Raw genomic sequence first — 19,752 nt, 5'->3', positions numbered from 1 at the left:
CTGTGCGATTCTCCGTGTGTTCCTCTCTGTGTCTCCGTGTCTGTGCGAACATGACAGAGCACCCGATCTGATCGTTTCGACCCTTTCGACATCGTGACGCGTGTTCGCGCGATTGCTAGCCCGTGCCCCGCCGTTTCCTCTCGCGCCCCCGCCGCTTTGCATCGTCGAGAGAACACGCGCGATAAACTCCGCATGATCGCGTGCCAGATTTTTTTGCGTTCTTTGTTTCTTTTTTTTTTCATTTTGTAAAAAATATACGGAAAGAGAGATTTCCGCTGAATATACAATATCGCGGCGATATATGCGCTTGAGCTGCGACGGAGCCGTTCCCCTCCGACGATCGCCACCCGCGCTCCCTCACGAAATCTCGATATTCCGATTTTGTCGAAGTGTACTTCCGGAATTTCCGGAGATACGATTCTCGAAACGAGCGATTTGGCGGGACGTAGCGAGATATCGGCGGGCTCGCGACGACGGAAATCGCGAGTTTCGCATAAACGCGCGTGTATCTGCGTGCGATTCTGGAGACTGGACAAAATTGGATCAAATCTATAGCGCAAATCTCGATTTTGTTTCCATTTTTTTTTTTTTTTTAGAAGAAAAATTAGTTCTTTTTAGATTTAATCTCTTGCTTAATAGTCCGCTATTAAATATACCTACTGATTCGTCTCTGCGTCTAGAGAGTAAGTTTGAAAAGTGGCATGAGATAGTGTGTTTTTTTTTTGTAGTGTTATAGATTTCTTTTTTTTTTTTTCATTTTATTATTTCCCATTTTTGTGTTGTATCGAGAATAATTAAGTAATAAAGTTATAATTAATTATTTAATTAATTAAAGTGGCAGCAGTTAGGCCATGCGGCTCCTATCATCTAGTCGTCTTTGACTCTTGGCTTTCTTACGTAGAATTTAAAAATTTTTCTTCTTTACTTTTTTTTCTTTTTTTTTTATTAAACTTCTTTATATTTTGAGAATAATTTGTATTATATATAAATGACTTTTTTTAAAAGTTTATGTATTCTTCGAAGCGCCTACCCTAGCGATGTCTTTTTAATTAAGATTATTTTCCTCAGCGGCCTTTTTCCCTTTCTCCTTCTTCTTCTTCTCTCTCTCTCTCTCTCTCTCTCTCTCTCTCTCTCTTTCTTTCAATCTTTCAGCCTAAGTATCCCGCTTAGCTTGTTCGTACTGTACGTGGTTAATTATGCGAATACGGAGCAACTCTCTCCACGAAAAATTCGCGCGATATCGGCTACTTTCTGTCCGCCGTTCTACGGGTAAAAAATACTGTATTCGACTTGTCTCGTTGAAACCCCGGAAAAGCGACAGTAATTCCGCCCTCGGTAAATTTGCACCGAGAGCCTCGTCCTCTTTGCCGAGACCGCGCGCGTAAAAATCGCCGAGAAAAATCTTTGTCTTTTATCCTCGAATTCGGAATCTTTAAATTGCCACGCACAATTGACACAAGCCCCGACTGATCTGAAATATTCCTAACTCGAAACTTTGTCCCTCACATCGTCGTCTCTCTCATTGTCAATGCTCTCGTGCCCGCTACGTAATAATCGCTAGCACTTGTTTATAATTAGATTTCTTAAATATGTATTAAGCAAAAATATGAATATATTATATATATATATATATATATATAATAATAGTTTTGTGTGTATAATAATTATATTATTTTATTCATTTTTGTTTAAGTATTTCGATAGGATCGTGATTATTTTAATTAATTAACAATGATTAAAAGAGTGTAAGAATTTGTTATGCTTTCCTCCTCTCTCCCTTCCCCGCTTTCCTCTCTTCCTTTCCGCGCGCACGCCTCTCGCATCATTTTAATAACTAATAACTTTTTAAGCTTAATGGCATGAAAATGCTCGTTGGAATTGACTCGTGTGTACAATATATATGTTAATAAATATATATATATATATATATATATATATATATATTTATATATATTGCAATAATATCCCGCCTCGCGCGCTTTGCACTTACGTCGCACTATTAAATCTCACAACCTGCTGTGTTTCTGCGTAATATATCCCAAGAGGAGAGGCTCGATATGGATTAATTACTCTCCCGGAGAATTTTCGGCAATTCACAGTAATATACTCTTTACATTTGCGACGCGCATAGTATCGACACATAACTTCCCTGACAGATATCGCGGCGATAATCACTCGATTTATCTTGATTTATATTTAACTCTTCGGATCTCTCTGTCTGTCTGTCTATCTCCGTCTCACGTATCTCAGCGAAAATTGTCGCGTGCATACACACGGAGACGTACCTATGTGGGACACGTTTGTTTTCTTTTTTTTTCTCTCTCTCTCTCTCTTCTATCTGTTTCTTCCTCTCCCCCCAATTGCGCGGAAATACTTTCTTGGATCACCATTAATTTATCACAATAAACGTTTGTCCTCTCGATCAAAGATTTGAACGCGGGACAAGACCGCGGCTTGTGCGCCACCCTTCGCGCGTCCGCAATCAACTACGTCCTTAATTAATCGCTAATTATTTTATGCTAGAGAATCTTTAAAAAAATCCCCTATCGGAGAGAGAAAACGGTAGGTAGTTTTTGTAACAATGTGTAATCGACTAACTTACATTCTATAAAGTAACTCTACAAAGTTGATTATACTGTGACTAGCACAGCCCGTGGATGAAGTTGCGCCCTTTGGACAAAGAGCATGTTCTATTTTTTTTTCTCTTTTTCCTATTTTCTTTTGTTTCAATTCTTCTCCCTCCCCTCCCATTCGCCTTCTAGTAGCTACCTCGTTCGTGTATTGCCGCTTTCTCCTCGTCCCCGTTTCTCCCCCTTCTCCTCTCGCTCTTTTCCTAAAATTATCTAAAATCAAAGTATAATCTTTCTCATTCATTTTTTCATCTCTCGAGCAAAATGATTTTCGTACACGAAAGATACCGGTTTTCTGCGACGCAATGAATGTCAGTAGTCTCGCATTAAATTTAATATGTACAATGGATTATCGACACTGCATATCATATCACGATTACGATACAGCTGAACGATAAGAAAAATGCAATGTTCAGCTTCGTGTGAAATACTTATAAATTTAATTACTACATCCCTCGTAAAAATATAAAAAATGGACGCAAACAATAATACCGATCGAAAATCAAAACCCTCTTGCGAAACATCAATACTTTAATTGTGTTCCAATTCATACCAAATACTCAAATTTTTAACTTTTCCTGCATTTGTCTTATTTTATTCGTCGCTAAAATATAATCCATTAGTATCTCTAAAATCGATTTCATGTTGTCGATTTATTCGCTCAATCATCTGTCAATCGACATTCATTAACATCAACTGACTCCGAAGCCTAACTTGCGAATAAACGTATATATAAAATAAGTTCGGAGAACTTTAAGCTCACTCTATTTTCTTTTTTTTCTAAACTCTATTTTTCGTCAATACCATCCTAGCCACAGCTTTGTCTAAATCAATTATGATAAATTCGGGAATAAGAATTGATAAACGAGTAAGTAAAAAAAAAAAAGAGAAGAGAAGATTAACTGTTCCTTAATTGTAAATGAAATTACATAAATAATCGGTAGATGCCATCGCATCAAAAAAATAAATATAATAATCTTCGCTTGAATATTTCTTCGTGATAAAACTACGCCGACGTAAACAGTATAAAATTTTTCAGGCAAAAAACAAACTGATTGTCCTTATTTTTCAAGTATTTATGTATATTTACTTGTAATGTAAAAATTACGATAATGTATTGAGATTGATTAATCTAATTTTTTAATACGGATTCAATGTAAATTGCAATATAGAACGAGCGCGACATTTAGAACTGTAAACATACAAAATTCGATCAAAATTTATGCATTCTTTATTCCCAGAAAGATTTCGAATTTGTCGACTAATGTGTCGTTAAAGAAGAAATATGTCGATAGCTGCAAAGAGCCTCGTGTGTCGCGAAGAAATATTTCATTTCAGAAAGATCTAGGATTGATAGAGTCTGCCAGTGGCAAGAAGCTCGCGAGAGCTATCTGAGTCTACAAAAGCGACAACGATTTTGTGCGATTCAGCTCGATACACACATCATATGCCAATAAAATATCACGGGAACGGTTCGTCGACTACAATGCTGTTCGCAAAGAGTCAACGTACGTGCCGGACGTACTTCTCGTCGTGGAAAGCCGCGACACGCTAGATAATCTTAGTTACAAGCAGAAGATAAAAAACCGTATATCTTATAAGCATGCTTCTCGAGTCGATCGATCACGCGCGGATTTTTAGCAAATCCATTCCGCAATAAGTTCATCTGATCCGACGCTATTCCAATACTGGCTCGTGTCGATCGGAGGAGGATACAAGAACGCGTGGAGAAAATGCGGTAGTAGTAAAGGTACATACAAGCGAAACGAACGAGCGGTCAAGGATATACGCGGTGCTCCAGGTGCTTAACTCATCAGTGTGAGGGACGAAAGATAATCAAAACTATATGAGATAAGACTTTAGATAGATAGATAGATAGATAGATAGATAGATAGATAGATAGATAGATAGATAAGTCAACCACCCCGGGTACGCAAATCAGAGACGCAGAGAATAAAGCGTATATCATCCGTATCATCGTGAGCGTCTGGTACCCTTTTTCTATTAGTTTTATGTAGTCGTAATTGTCGCTAACGATCTCGCGCATCGAGATCGTAGAATGAGGTATGCTCCACCTCAGAGCGTCGCGACGTCCGCGTTTCAGGTCGACGTCGTTCATCAACGCTCTCTTTCTCCCTTTCTCTCCTCACCACCGGCCGTATATATGTTACTTTGCTATCGAACTGTCGTCGCCATTCTGCGCGCTGTTGGATCGACAGTCAACTAGGTGACCCCCTGGCTGGCGGCTACTAGGCTGGCCCCTGGGCTAGATGAGGGCGAGCTTTGGGGGACAGCAGCCGCCCGTGAAGTGACCGCTGGCGGCCTCCCGTTCCCGTTTGCGACGGCCCTGGCGTTCTGCAGTCTGATTCACAAGGCAGAAACGTACGCTTTATATAAAATGCGCGTGTCCGGGCGTATCGCTCGCGCGTGAGTGCATACATGACACCGAATGACCAGGCAGTTTTGTACCGGTAATCAATCAAAAAGCAAACAATTGCATCTAAGCGCGTTCCTCGTTCAACACTTTGCACCAATTCAAACCAACGGACAGCACGTGTTAACGACAGCACCCGTTATAAGCGATTAATAATCTCGGTGTATTAAAAATTTTATTATTTGGGGTATTATTTGTTGAATCCATTGTTTTAACGAAAATAATAAATATGTAAACTCATATGTTATAAAATTATTTCTAAATCGATATGTATACGAATTAAATATTTGTAAATAAATTTTCTTTTATTTAGCCAAAATGAATATGGATAAGTGTTATAAAAAATAATTATAATTCAATTCAGGTTCTCCTCGGAATTATATATACTGAATATATTGAATTATTCAAAATTATGATGTGCAAAAACTACAATGGAATATATTTTTCAATTATCCACATATAAATATGCAACATATTTGATGTATATATTCATGAAAGTTATTGACAAAGTGGTAATCGAGGAACTCGGTAATTCTATGTCATTAAGCGACGAATACACGATTTCATTGTACAAATACAGAAAATATATATATATATATATATATATATATATACCGACGAGACATTCAAACAATAAACACGAAGCATCGTCAAACGTGATGTGAAGCACGGTCCCGAAATATAGATATGTAACTCGTTAATTCGTGTGTCGTAAAACAGAGTGCAAATCAAAATAAAAAGACAGAGAAAAAGAGAGAAAGAAAGAAAGAAAGAAAGAGAGAGAGAGAGAGAGAGAGAGAGAGAGAAAGAGAAAGAAAAGGAAACATGTAACGACAAAAGCGTTTAATTCCTTCCGGCACAGGAGAGACAGGAACGAGAGATAAACGAGCACTTTTGTATTGCCGAAACGATCGCCCTACTATGAGATACGTTACTTACCGGTCGTGAATCGTCCCACGACAAGCTGCATTAGTGACACACAGAAGAGGGAGACTTTAGAACTTTTACACTTGTCTTTTCTTTTTTTTCGGTACGATAAAGCCTTTCGTGTGCTAACAAGAAGTCTCTACTACGTAACTAATGTGCGTGCACATCGTTGCAACAGGAAATGCAGCACTGTACACACACACGTATGGGGATACTAACTTGATTTTGGATTGCCGCATGAACTGCTGGATTTTCCGCGCGGCTTGATGAGCCGCCTGCTGATGGACCGCCTGTTGCCTCATGCTAGTTGAGCCTGGCCGCGCGCGATAATTTCGATAGTTGTTCTGAATCACCAGAGCCGCTTTCGTCGCTTGCCTGTGTCAGAAAATATGACGTAAATTCCATATATTTAAAAGAAAATAATTTGCCAATAAAATACATTGCAAGACATTTTGCATATTGAATACTTTAATAAAAAATAATCGCTGTCATGCATAACAGTTTTAGCAAAACATCTGATAAATGCGATAAAATAAAAAAAAAGCCGCTCTCGAAAAAATAGAAACTTTTTTGTTAAATTAACGCGTCCTTTGTTCTTCGACGATTGATAGTTAAAGTTTGCCGCGCGCTCAATATCCTTCGTTACTCCTCGCAACTTGTGTTTCCGCGAAGATTCTACAATGATAATGTATAGTCAGTTGATTGTGTCACTAATTTCGGAGACATTACATTGGAAAGTTTGAATCACTACGTATATAACTTGCGGAGTACGCGATGAGGAACGAGGGGGTACGCCGGTCTCCATCTTCAACAAAAGTCGTATTAATTTAATGCCAAGTTAATTCTGTATTCAGGCCACCGTAACGAAAGCAGAGAAGTCCGTAAAGTTTCCGAATTATTTACGATGCCAATTAAAAGTTCGTCCCGAGAAAGAAAGAGAGAGAGAGAGAGAGAGAGAGGGAGAGAGAGAGAGGGGAGAGAGAGAGAGAGAGAGGGAGATACACGAGTCGAACTTTGGTGGCTCATCAGTCTAATTCAGTCGGAGGTCGTTAAGTTGGCCCACAATGGTACGTCTTGTCTCCCGGTTATTAATTGTCGCTTATTAAGATGTCCCCTTCCCCTCCTCCTTCTTTCCTCGACCAGCGGAATATCGATGAAAATTTAACTTTGTAAGTTTGAAGCTATTTGGCGATGTCTGCGAGATAACGATCTGTCATACTTAAGAACCTTGAATTCAACCTGATAACACGCGCCCGCATAAACTTGGACGATCTGTATCTAAACGTTGCATGCATCGCATGAAGTAGCTAGTACTATTATAATCTGACAATGCGAGTAATTCATTCCGTTCTTAAGGAAACTTTGTAAATGAAGGAAGCTCGATAACATGCAAAATGACAAAAAGAAAGACAAGTATTTAAATGCGTAAAATTAACTGCTGACTAATTCTTTGAATATATATAAATAAAAATATATAACAGAAGTCTGTCAACATACACAGATTCTCAGATTCTCTAGCAAGCGATAAACAAGAGTTACCTGTGATAAGCGTACTGTTTATGACGACGATAATATTGTTGGATCAAAACGGCGGCGTGTCTCTCGGCTTCCTCTTGCCTCTGTCGACCCTTGTAGTTTCTATACGCCTTCTGGATCATCCTGGCAGCGTGATAGAGCTCCCGTTGCTCGCGATCTGACAGCGTCAATCTGCTCAGATCCGCCTCGCTACCGCCGTCGCTCGTAGCTGATAAGGCGCCGGATCCGATCATGCCGTTCAATCTGCGCTCTCCGCTATTCGGCGAATAGAATGAATGACCGTTGTGAGCATTGCCGTTGCCGTCGAGATGCAGCTGCAGCTGCAGAAACTCGCAGAAATCGGCCGTGGTGGGCGGCGGGGACGGCGAGTCCGGCGTCAGGCAACTGCTGGAGGGACTCGAGGGACTGGCGTCGGCGTCGGCGTCCGAGATCGACGCGGCGCCGCCGTTGCAGTCGCGATACGAGTCGAACAGTTCTCCGGAGTCGAGAGGCTATAAGCAGGACGATTAGTATGGAAATTGAGTTTTACAACAGGAAAACCCAGACGCATCGGCGTCCCATTTGTCGAGACTCTAATTCCGTGCGCGCTCAAAGTTTTAATCTTAATTATGATTCAGGGCGTGGTCTAATGACTGCGCTATTCCTTTGATCGTAGAACGTGCAAAGACTTCATCATACTCGAGCAAGTTTTAATGTTCCAATTAATTATTTGTACGATTTCTTACGTGCATTTAATCTATTTGAAAATTAAGAAAAATTATAATAAAAGATCGTTTCAACATGTAAAATATTTCAATTATTAATAACGAAATGTGAAATACACTCACCATTTGTTCCATCAGAGCGTCTTCCAAGGGTGACAGAGGTGCCGTGAGTGGCGGTGGCGAGGAAGAAGACGGAGAATCACCCTCCGCCCTCTTGATCCTTTCCGGTAGCGCCGCTATAATTTGCTCTGCCAATGTCAGCACCCTCGCGTCTTCCTCCCCTATAAAAAGGAATCACCACCCTAGCCAAACTCGAAAAGTTCGTGGTAGCAGGCCGCCGAAATCACATCGATCACAACACCGACAGTTTAAAAGCCGTGAGCGTGTTCTACGATCCACCGAGATGCTGTTGCAATGTCAGATTAAAATGCTTAACACCAACAAGTGTGCCGCCACAAATTGACAACTCGAATTAGACAAGTCACCGGTGAATAATAACGCTTTTCTACTCGTTGAAAGTCTTTGTAAGGTAACCTGAAGCAGCTCAGCTGTGCAATACGTCCACATAGGTCGGCTGAACAGACCGCGCGTCTGTTCAATTACGTAGTTTATAATCGTTATACTGCCCTTTTTCTTAAAGATTGCACGCACTCGAGATTATCGTCACTCGAGAACAAGTTTCAATAGCCAGACAATAGGCAGTGGCTAATAAAGTTTAGATATTATACAGCGATTCATTTAACACCAGCAGTTACGAAGGCCAAGCAACACCAAATATTTTTCAAGCTGTAAGAGTTCAGAAGAGTTAGAAGGCAGCGTGATTGCCGACCGCACACACACAGAGAAAAAGAGAACACTGTTGTACGCGTATAAGTGTGTTTGTGTAAAAAGTGTATGTATGTATGTATGTATGTAATGTTTGCGAGCAAGGGACGCAGCTAGGATCTCTCTACGCAATCCGCGTAATTGTAGTAGTATATACGTCTAGGCCGATCTGTTCTATCGGTAGTGTGTAGTCACAGAGAATAGACAGAGTTACGGATAGTTTTTACAGACAGGCAGACAGACAGACAAATAGAAGAGGAAAACGAGGAAGGTACGGACCTACGGTCTCCTGAGGGGTCGGAGCGCTCTCCATTCCCTGTTCGCTGAGGCCTAACGACGACTCATCTTCTTGCAACAATTCCATGTTGTCCAGCAGCGGCGAGCCACCTGTGTATTTTTCGATAAACCCCACTTAATGCTAAGACAATGCCTAATTTATTACGCTCGCATGATTTTCGGCCTTTTTGTGACTCTACTTTTACTGGGTGCAGGAAGAAGGAGGGAAAAGGAAGAATATAGGTACTATATAGAGAGGCTAGCGGAAAAGGGAAAAATGTGAATATACGTGTACAGATACGTGAATGTGTATGTGTCTTTGTATATGCGCGTGTATATACGGAAGAGAGGGCAGTATAATAACAAACGAAACTAACACAACGCCAGATCGAGACCGCTGTCTTGAGATGGCCTCCTGGGGCTAGGGCTGGCGGGTCGCAAGAACAGCCTCTCGTCTTGCCTTCGGGCTTCGAGTTGATTCAGTTCTTCGGCAATTGCCGCGTGGCCATTTTCTGCGGCCAATTCGGTCGCCGTTCTATTTTGACAGTCCCTCACGCGAAGCGCCATAGCGTTCCATCTGACAATAGGCACAGTGTCAACAAAAAATATTTATTAAAAATTATTAAAAATAATTCAATAGTTGTAGACATCATTAAAATAATTATTAAAAATTATTGTAATGATATGTAAAGATATTGCAAGCCGCGCAAATTATAATTTTTGTCATAAATCCATAATAAGTCTATCAATATTCGTAAATAATGTTATTAACGTTAAGTGTTGTTCACAATAAATATGATTTTTCACGAACCTATAAAGAATCCTGGCGGTATCGGCATGTCCTGCCGCGCAAGCCCAAGCAAGCGGCGTGAGACCGGCGCTATCCTGCCTGAGAGCATCGACCTCCGCATCCAAAACGCTACTAGGATTTTCCGCTCTCCAATGAAGGAGTGCACAGGCTAACCTGGAGTATCCCAATCCGGCTGCCAGATGCAGAAGGGTAGGCCCACCGGATTGAAGAGGTTCCGCTCCAGCTCGCCAAGGACGGACAACAGCATCCTGCAATATTTCACGTCAAAAGTTTATACGCTGTAACTTATTAAATTATATCTATCATGTCTAAGATTAAAATTAGAGCTCAATGATTAACGTGGAAGTATCAAATAATTTTTAAAGTACCTGGCAATAAGCAACCAGTCGCTCTTCCAGATGTGCTGCGGGAGACGGCGGACCGGGGCCCTGCAAACGGGCCTCCACATCCGCAAGGCGGTCCAGCAGTGCTTTCTCTGGACTAGGTTCGCTCGTCGGCGCTCTACGATATTCGAAGGCAACGCTATCGGACACGACGAAACCGTCGCACGCCACCTGAAGGGACGCTATTCCTGGTGCGTGCGCGGGACATCGACAGCGCAGTACACCTGGTTGCACGAGGCACGCCTCAACCGGCTCCGCGTCGAAAAGTACCGAATACGATTGAGAACCACTACCGCCGGTCCATGGACCAGCAACTAATACCTGGAAAATGTTATAAATTAAATGGTAATTCTTGAATATATTGTATTTTTTATATTATAAATATATCTATTCTCTTTTTCTTTTATTAAAAAATTTTCTTATTAAAATTAAATATATCTTTTAAATGTAATTTAATATAAAATCTTTTTATTTAATTTATTTTCAAACATTGAGAATATATTTTTATTTTTAGAAGATAAATAAAAATAATCAATGTTCGATATATATAATTCCGCAAAGAAGAAAAGAAAAATTAACTGCAAATATTTTATACTCACTTTTACACCACCCTCGGTGTAACTCCATTCAGGACTATACTCTGCAATATGGACGGTTGTACCAGGATGACATCCGACGTCATTCTCGGGACCTCGCTGTTCCTCGTGCTTCGTTTGATCGGCCTCAAAGTCGTGCAGCTCCGGCAAATCACCGAACACGTCGAACGCGTCTAAATTAACCAGCACATCGTCTGACGAGTCGATGAAATCCATCGGATTAATCATGCTATTGTCCGCCGGTGACGGCGACGGTGACGGAGGCACCATATTAGCGGACAATGTCTTTTGAATGTCCTCCTGACTCAGATCCAACGTTTCGGCGAAATCGGTCACCTCGGAGCCGGAACCGCCGATCGGTAGAGACTGAACGGCGGATCTGTCCATGTTCTCCTGTGCCTCGATCTCTTGTTGCGTCTGCTGCTCTCGATCTACGCTGGTCTGTGGCACGAGTTGTTGCTCCGTGATCTGTTGCATCTCTACCTGCTGATTCTGCTGTTGCGGCTGCTGCTGCTGTTGCGACTGTTGCTGCTGCTGTTGTTGTTGCGGCTGCTGCTGCTGCTGCGGTTGCTGCTGCTGCTGCTGCTGCTGCTGCTGCTGATGATGATATGGTTGACTGTTGAGTATCAGAAGACCACCACCGCCTTGGATTTGTTGCAAACTTAAAACTAAAGGAGCCGGCTGTTGGCTCTGAGTGGAATGGGAATGTCTTGAATACACACGGGGAGCCGGAGTCGCTGTCGTCGACGATTGCTGACCTCCCGTTGTCGAAGAGACCTATTTCAAGTAATAATACATGCATATATTAAAATTGTTTTAATTATACAAACATATTCAATGATTATATTACAGAAAATTTTCGAAAAGATTCCAAATTATTATATAAAGTAAATTAATATTTACGAGTTATAATTTATCGTATAAATTCCGGAAATGGTAGTATTTATTTCGACACGTGAAAGGTTTAATTAATTAACCTGATTGTCGGGCGTAAGTCTCCTAGGTGCGAGTTGAGTGCTGCTGGTGGAGGAAGTGGAGGATGCCCTCTGCCTGTCGAGCAGTTGAGAGACTATCATGTCGACGGGATGGTTCGAGTGCTGCGTGAGATGAGGATTGTTTGGATCATCATCTCCACCGAGGAACATGGGCCTTAATTGCGACGCAAGCTCGTCGCGCGTCCATTCCTTCTTGTCTGGCGGAAGTGCGAGACAGGGTGGCAGGGCCGCCAGCTTCGCATCGCCGTCCGGATAAGGAACGTTCAGATAATGAACGAGAACAACGTCCGGATTCTGTAGTAGCCAGTAACACCGGCGATGAAACGTCGGAAGGATAGCCGAGTGCACGTAACAGCCGTAGATGCACTCGACTCCCTGGACCTATAATCAGATTGTCACGTATAGCGAAATCTAATAGCAATTTTTTTGCGTATAAATTTTAATAACAAAATTTTAACGCGAAAAAGATTATTATATTACTCTTCACCAGTTTCTTTATAATGTTAGACATATAATATCCTTTTTTTATTTTAAATTTACCTTCAGTTTCATGTGATCCTCCCGTGTAGTTTTTCCGTCTTTTCTCTTTTTCCAGCAGTAACCATCTCGCCGATAGCGTACTTTCTTTCTCGAGTACAGTAACATCGAACCACTTCGTGGTCGTACTTTCACCTCCCGACTTTGCCATTCGGTGTGTCTCTGAAAACTGATCAGAATGGCGGCGATTTCCTAAAAATAAAAGAGAAAAGTGTAAATATACGTATAATCCCGATAATGTATATCATATAATATCATATAATATATCACAGAGTATATTTTATATTTTATTAATATATTATCACATATCAAGCTGTGTTTAATTTAATCATTCAATTAAATTATTTATTCACATTAAAATTAAATATAATATTAAGATATAATATTAAGATACATATAAAAAGACGCTAACGCAAGATGATAACAAATTGTAAATTTCTATAATGATCTATAGAATATACTTTAAATGTTTTCACTGACATTGCCAAATCTTGCTTTTCTTAAAGATTTGGCTTCTGATCAGAGATTGCATTACACATCTCTGATCTATCTGTGCTTTTATCTTTAGAGAAACAGAATTACAACTAGTCAGAAACAATCGTTGAATTGTAAATTCAGTGATAAATTTGCATTTTAATTATGATTTAGGAAAATATTTTATTTATATAGTAACATTGGTGTATTAAAATATTGTTTACTGGCATTTCTAATTTATACACTAATCTGCTAGTATTTAATTATAAAACAATGTTTTTTAAGAATTCATGGATTAAAAGAAAATGCAAATTTATATTATTTATGTATGTTGATTATATCTCTATTATTATTATATTCTATTTATTATTATAATCTACATTATTATGTGCGATATATCTATGTTGTAATACGTGATATAATCAACAAGTCGGAAAGGCAAATAAATTATTCTTATATGTATAATCTCAAATCCCTTTGAATAAAATACGTTTCTCTCTGAAGAAAATACGATTTCTCTCTTTTTCGTTCAGATCAAAAATGCTTAACATGATGAATAATTCAGTAGAAACACATACGGTACACGCCGACGTACTCGTCGTATGAAAAATGGAGAAACTGTCTTCGGGTCGGATATCTTATCCGTGTACCTTACATCTCACGCGTGATACGACTGGTAGGGTCGCGAGATATGCATGTGTGCACGTTTGCGTATATTCACATTTACATGCCGCTAACAATAACAGCGCCATTATATTACGATTCATTATTGATTTCTGCCGCGAGGAACCGTACGGCGTACAATTTTAAGCGCGATAGTACGGCTATTATTAAAGGGAGGAAGTAACGCCAGTTATAACGTTAAAAAAGTGTAATTATACCGCGCGAAGAGAAGGGAGATTTTTTACGTTCGCGATATTTCACCTCTCCGTAATCCTCTTCGCTTTTCACCTCATTCTTCCTTCATCATCCGGCCTTAACGTACGCGTCACAACATGACACGCAACTTATCGGCACTTATTGTTAGCGGGTCCGCGCGATGCGCATAATCAGTATATAAAAATGCAAAACCCCCACCACTTCTATAAATATATTCGTAGTACAACATGCGATGCTTATCGGCAATTCAGGCTACTTGAGGACATAAAGGAAGAAAGGCGTCCCGGCGTGCGCGGAAAAAAATATTCAACACCCGAAGGTGCGGTAAATAGGTAGCCAGGAGCGCGCGCGACACGCGACCTAACGAGCACTAATGCAAATCGAACAATGCACATGGCCGATTTGGCCGATCCAAAGAATTTAACAATGGCCAGCGGCGAAATTATGGGTGTCCCATGATTTCGAGACCATTAATAAAGTTACTCGAAAGAATGAAAAAAAAAAACGAGCAACGAAACGCAACAATTTGGCCGAGATGATTAAAATTGATGGAACAAATTTATAATTATAATTATAATTTATAATTATAAATCCTGAGAGATAATATGTACAGACTGAAAATTAAATTATATCTCGCGTACTTTGTATGATTAAAATAAATTTAATTTAATACACCATTTTCGCACACACGGGAAAATATCGTGCGTCAGAGCGCAGTGTGTGTCTGTGTGTGTGTACTTGTTTAACATTGTTATCGAAAGTGCAATGAGGATAGATGAACGAAATAAATGTACGCAATTCTCGCGATATTCTAATCAAGCGAGTTTGCCTTCAACTCCGCTGAAAATATAAAATGATCGCGAGAGAGTGCACGGCCACCTCGACGGAATCTAAATATAATAACGTAATAAAGCACTTCTCCTAAAAATTCTCTTCCGATTCAATTTCGCTGATTTGGCAGCGTGCCCCATGCATTTCTACGCGAGAGAGAGAATTATAGAACGGTACTAAATATGCATATCATCCGGAACATGTATCGCGCTCCTCACGAAGGTTACCATCGTACGTCATTAGAGCCTTTGTCAGAAACACCACACCAAACCCCTCTTTCCTCGCGGAGGTTATCTCTCTCTCTGTTACTATATCCATTAAATTTTTTGGCCCTGATCTCGGTTTCGCGTCGAATCATATAGATCAGATATATCTGGGGCGCAATATTCTGGGCAGGACAACATCTTATGATTCTATCTTCGATATATTTCTAATATTTATATTCAAAAATATATAATAAAACGCGATTCAGAAATAGTTTCTTGAATTTTATATAACATTGTAATGTTATATGCGAGACAAATTAGAATTTTTTGTACGATTGTGTATTTAGCTGTACGCACGTGTGTGTGTGTAAATGAAGCATTTAATAATCGAAATGTGAATTGCAAGTATGAACATTCATCACGTCGACTGGAATGGCTGCGGTTCACGTTTGTACATGAAGCAGCATCCATCCGCCAAGTACAAATTAAATTCCCGCGAAATTCTGCGGCTATCTTCCACGCGATGTTGAGGATAACCCGAATACCGCACAGAGCAAGCGTGTGCGCTCCAGCAACGTATCTTGCGTACATTTTGCAGTGACAGGTTCTGCTTTTAATTGGGCCCGTGCTCCGTGAACGCAAGCCACACGCCATTCATTTTAGATGAGATATCTCATCTGAACTCGGATTCCAATATAAGCATGATCGAGTAGACATCATGAGAGACGTGCGGCTAGATTTAAAGAAAAAGAACATGTGTCTATACATATTTTTTATCCTTATCCTTTTTTATCCCCTTATCATTTATTTTTATCCATCGAAATTTTATTCAAGCGAAATTTGCAATTTTATCTTGTCTTACAGAATTAGATCGTAATTTTCATCGTCTTGTATCAAACAATCGCATTTGTAACATTTAAAATAATTCGTAAAGATATTTTATCGGTGATTTATTAGCTCATATAGCGAATTATTAATCCAGAATATACCTTTCCCATTTCAAATGTTAATTGTGGCTGCAAATTTCTCGGAGGCTACTTAATATTTTCGTGCCGCCCCATTAGTTCACCCTTCGAAAGGTTCTCCGGCTTGATAATAAATATTCTCGTGGCCTCGATAATAAATATCCTCGACGCGACGGTGGCAAAAATTAAAGGACGAGCGAGGATAACGGCACTATACAAGGTAGTTTACATGTAATAGTATAATGAAAATAATAATGGCGTAATAGCAGTGATAATAATAGTAATAGTACCGTTATAATAATGTTGCGCATGAGAAAATGGTATAATTTTATTGCTTGAAACTCTCTCTCGTTATTCCTTCAACTTGTAAAGAATTATTTTATATATGAACGTTATATTAAATTAGTATATACGTAAACTAGATAATAAGCAAGGGATATTTGGACGAAATTCTAATTGAAATAAGATGGAAGAAAGTTTCTTTTCTTGGTCATATTATTTATTCTGGGGCATTTTATATAGCAAGATCTGAGGAGAAAGCGTAGTATATGAATAGGATGTGTGGGAGACCAATGATGACTTTGCGGTCATTAGACTACCGACAGCCTAGATAAAGGTTCTTCCTCCCCCCGCCGCCTCCCCCACGTTGTAGTGATTTACAACTGGTTAATTGATCATTTGCATTCTAGCGAGGATGCCTCGTGCCGACGTCGTACGTCGCCGCGTCGTTCGCCAACGGCGACCAAAACTCGCGCGGCCTCGGCTTTACCGAGCATTCATGCATCCCTTCGCTACAACTTGCCCGCATGCTGTTACGTCCATTTGCCTTGATTAATCGCGGAGGGTGTCCGGGCAAAAATTAGGTTAAGCTACCAGGCGAGTTCCATCACGAGCTCACGCGCGGACTTTGCGTATACGTCGATTAATTCCATACATCGTATGTTAACGCCCGCAATCATTTGTCGAAATATTATTTTCGTCTTTATTCAAAAACATTTTTTATTTAAGATATAAATATGTTATTCCCTCTTTTAATCAAAAGCAGAGAATTAAGAAGCAAATATATTTTTTATTTATATTTATTATAATAATTAAATAAAGGCTCACTTATGTAATACAAATAGCAGTACGCAAAAATTAATTTGATAGAGTTACAAGATATAATGTAAGTTCTTATGTTAATATCAAATACTATGCGATTTCAATTATATAATTATATACTTTTTTAAAAAACAAAAAATATATTTTATATTGTATAATATTTGTATCTTAAGTCTATTTAAGATATTCGATTTGCGACAAAATTTAAGATAGAAGTCTATTTATAATTTTATGTCCTGCACATGTCTTCTGATATAATATGTATCTTGATATATATTTTATATATGTATACCTTGTTATAGTTTCCGTTTTTCGCATTACACGTGGCATATAAAATTGCAGATAAATAAAATTATATGCTCCAAATTTAGTCACGCTGATTACAATTCATAAATAAAAAGAGCTTAAAATTGACTACGACGGTCATTTCATATTGCATTGACATCGTATGTAAAAATTAGAGAATGTTTTCTGATAACACAATCTCTCCTATTTTGTCCACGAGATTTTTCGCATAATAAAACTCGAGGATCATATGGTTCATTAATAATAAATTTTGTGAGACTCCTTGCAAAATTCCTGGTGCGCGCTTGTATATTTTCCGGATATGTGTTGCGTTGGTCGCGAAATAGGTCAAACAGCGCATGGAATATTTTAGCTTACGGTATTCTCACATATGCATACGTGACAAAAGAAACGTATAAAATATAAACGCGATTATCGATTACGAATTACAACGACAGAGAAATTAGCTTTCGGGAAAAAAGCATTCTTTTATACAAACACTTCTGTAAATGTGCGCCAATTCAAACATTGCATAAATTTTAATAATTTATTTATAATTTTGGAGCATATTGTATGTTACATAATAAAATAATATAAAAATGTCGCATGTTAAAATCTTGCAAAAAATTATGTCCTTCTATTAATAAATTGTTCTTTTACCTAAAATCTTTATTCCTATTGATTTTTGGCTTTCTTTATTTCTCTTCTTATATATTAAATATTAAATCATCTATCATTTCTCACACAAAAACTAATTAACACAATAGGGGTTTCCATAACTTTGATTAATTACATGTCAAGTATTGGTATCTTCGATAGTGTTTCTTTAGATATTCAGACAAAAGAGAATTACATAAGATCATTAAGAAAAAATTATTGATTTCCAGAAATATGTACAATGAAAGAGAATGGCAATAGATTCCTAGCTTCGGGTACATATAAACGTAACACTTTCTGTCTTACGTGCTACCGGAAGAGATGTATTCTCTCTGATTTACGAATACAAAAGGAGCGATAAATCGACTCTCCTTCCGACATCGAGGACGAAGGTAGTGCATCCTTTCTACATTCACACGCGTAAGTATCGGAATTCTGTCAATAAATTGTCGCTTTCAACAGAGAAAACCTTAAATAAAAATAGACTTCTTTGATTAAAAACATATTTCGATTTCGACAATATATATTTAATAATCCGCGAAAACACACACATATATTTTATTTACTTTAAATTTGTCTTTCTCAAAGAGATTTATAATGGCATTTCATAAATAAGAATAAAGAAAAACAAGATATTTTTAACACTAAAATCATTTTATATATAAATGCCTTCATTATCACATTCTTCCGAAATTGTTCTTCACATATACATTAAATTTTTTTAATTATTAAAAATATATGCACATATAAATAGGTAAAAATATTTTGTTTCTAAAAAAATGTTTAAATACTATGATTGTATTTTTCAAATTTCTCATACGCCTACATTTATACGCAGCAACAGTATTTATCGAAGTATTAATAATCGCATTATTGCAGATTAATTGCTATTCGGAATCATTATCATTATTGTCTCACGGCATCGGCACTTGAGAGAATAGCAATGAAATATCGATGCCGACCACAGCGTTGAATCGACTGCGACTGTATTGTATCGCCACGACTATTCAGCGTCGCACAAAGAACCTAGGAAATTGGTTAATTTTTCCGAGATGACAGAGGAAACTATTCCGAGACGTCGATGTGAAACGCGCCTGCATACTATTCCTGAGATGCACTCCGGATGCGACGCCGTGCCTTTATTCTCAATGAAGCGATTTTGTGAATCGAGGGCAATGCAATTTTAGACGGCAGTATGTGTGAGTGCATGTGTATCTACGTTATTACGGTTTTTGCGAACTTTCCGGATCGGCGAATCTTTCTGAAGTCACGACGACTTATTTATTCGGCTTTTATTTCTTTCTCTTCAAGGTTCTTTTTCGGCACAATTCTTACCATGTCGAAAATTCACGATAGCTATATTTCGAATTGTTGAGATATTAATAAAAAATTTTAATATAAAATATATTGCAAAATAGAATAAAAAAGAGCAAAAAGATTTTGAATAAATTCTTAATTTTTAAAAGATCTAAATTAATAAAATAATAAAATTATATATAAAATGAAGATAAAATTTATTTTTCATTTTAACTAAAATACTATAAACGCGCGCTACGCGCGCTTTTTTTTTGTATGTGTATATGTATATAATTACTTACATATTAATTCTAGTTTTTCATTTTTTCAAAATAAATTAAATAAAAATTATTACATCTACTTAATATTTAAATTATCAAATGTGTCTCTCAGTTATGACAAGC

General features: G+C 38.5%; 2 protein-coding genes across 8 annotated transcripts in view; both read right to left on the bottom strand.

The window, feature by feature from the left end:
• The window catches only part of LOC126857299 (fibrous sheath CABYR-binding protein-like), a 171,593-nt gene that overhangs the window by 81,484 nt on the left and 70,357 nt on the right, over positions 1 to 19,752 (bottom strand). The window lies entirely within an intron of this gene.
• LOC126857298 (calmodulin-binding transcription activator 2) overlaps positions 1 to 19,752 on the bottom strand; it is a 65,831-nt gene that overhangs the window by 13,063 nt on the left and 33,016 nt on the right. For 2 of the 7 annotated variants that reach the window (XM_050606578.1, XM_050606585.1), the window contains 11 exons: positions 12,658 to 12,846; positions 12,100 to 12,498; positions 11,126 to 11,899; positions 10,512 to 10,847; positions 10,144 to 10,391; positions 9,710 to 9,909; positions 9,336 to 9,443; positions 8,355 to 8,512; positions 7,531 to 8,018; positions 6,211 to 6,366; positions 1,623 to 4,992 (listed from right to left, as the gene is read on the bottom strand). In XM_050606578.1, coding sequence (XP_050462535.1) covers positions 4,854 to 4,992; positions 6,211 to 6,366; positions 7,531 to 8,018; positions 8,355 to 8,512; positions 9,336 to 9,443; positions 9,710 to 9,909; positions 10,144 to 10,391; positions 10,512 to 10,847; positions 11,126 to 11,899; positions 12,100 to 12,498; positions 12,658 to 12,846 — 3,195 coding nt within the window. In that variant the 3' untranslated portion in view covers positions 1,623 to 4,853. Of the gene's footprint in view, positions 1 to 1,622; positions 4,993 to 6,003; positions 6,029 to 6,210; positions 6,367 to 7,530; positions 8,019 to 8,354; positions 8,513 to 9,335; positions 9,444 to 9,709; positions 9,910 to 10,143; positions 10,392 to 10,511; positions 10,848 to 11,125; positions 11,900 to 12,099; positions 12,499 to 12,657; positions 12,847 to 19,752 lie in introns of those variants that run through there. The other 5 variants (XM_050606581.1, XM_050606584.1, XM_050606580.1 and 2 more) reach the window with 4 other exon arrangements.

This window comes from Cataglyphis hispanica, chromosome 21 (assembly GCF_021464435.1).
Source record: "Cataglyphis hispanica isolate Lineage 1 chromosome 21, ULB_Chis1_1.0, whole genome shotgun sequence".
Classification (NCBI taxonomy): domain Eukaryota; kingdom Metazoa; phylum Arthropoda; class Insecta; order Hymenoptera; family Formicidae; genus Cataglyphis; species Cataglyphis hispanica.
The sequence above is the reverse complement of the archived record's forward strand: the minus strand, read 5'-3'. Positions and strand labels throughout refer to the sequence as shown.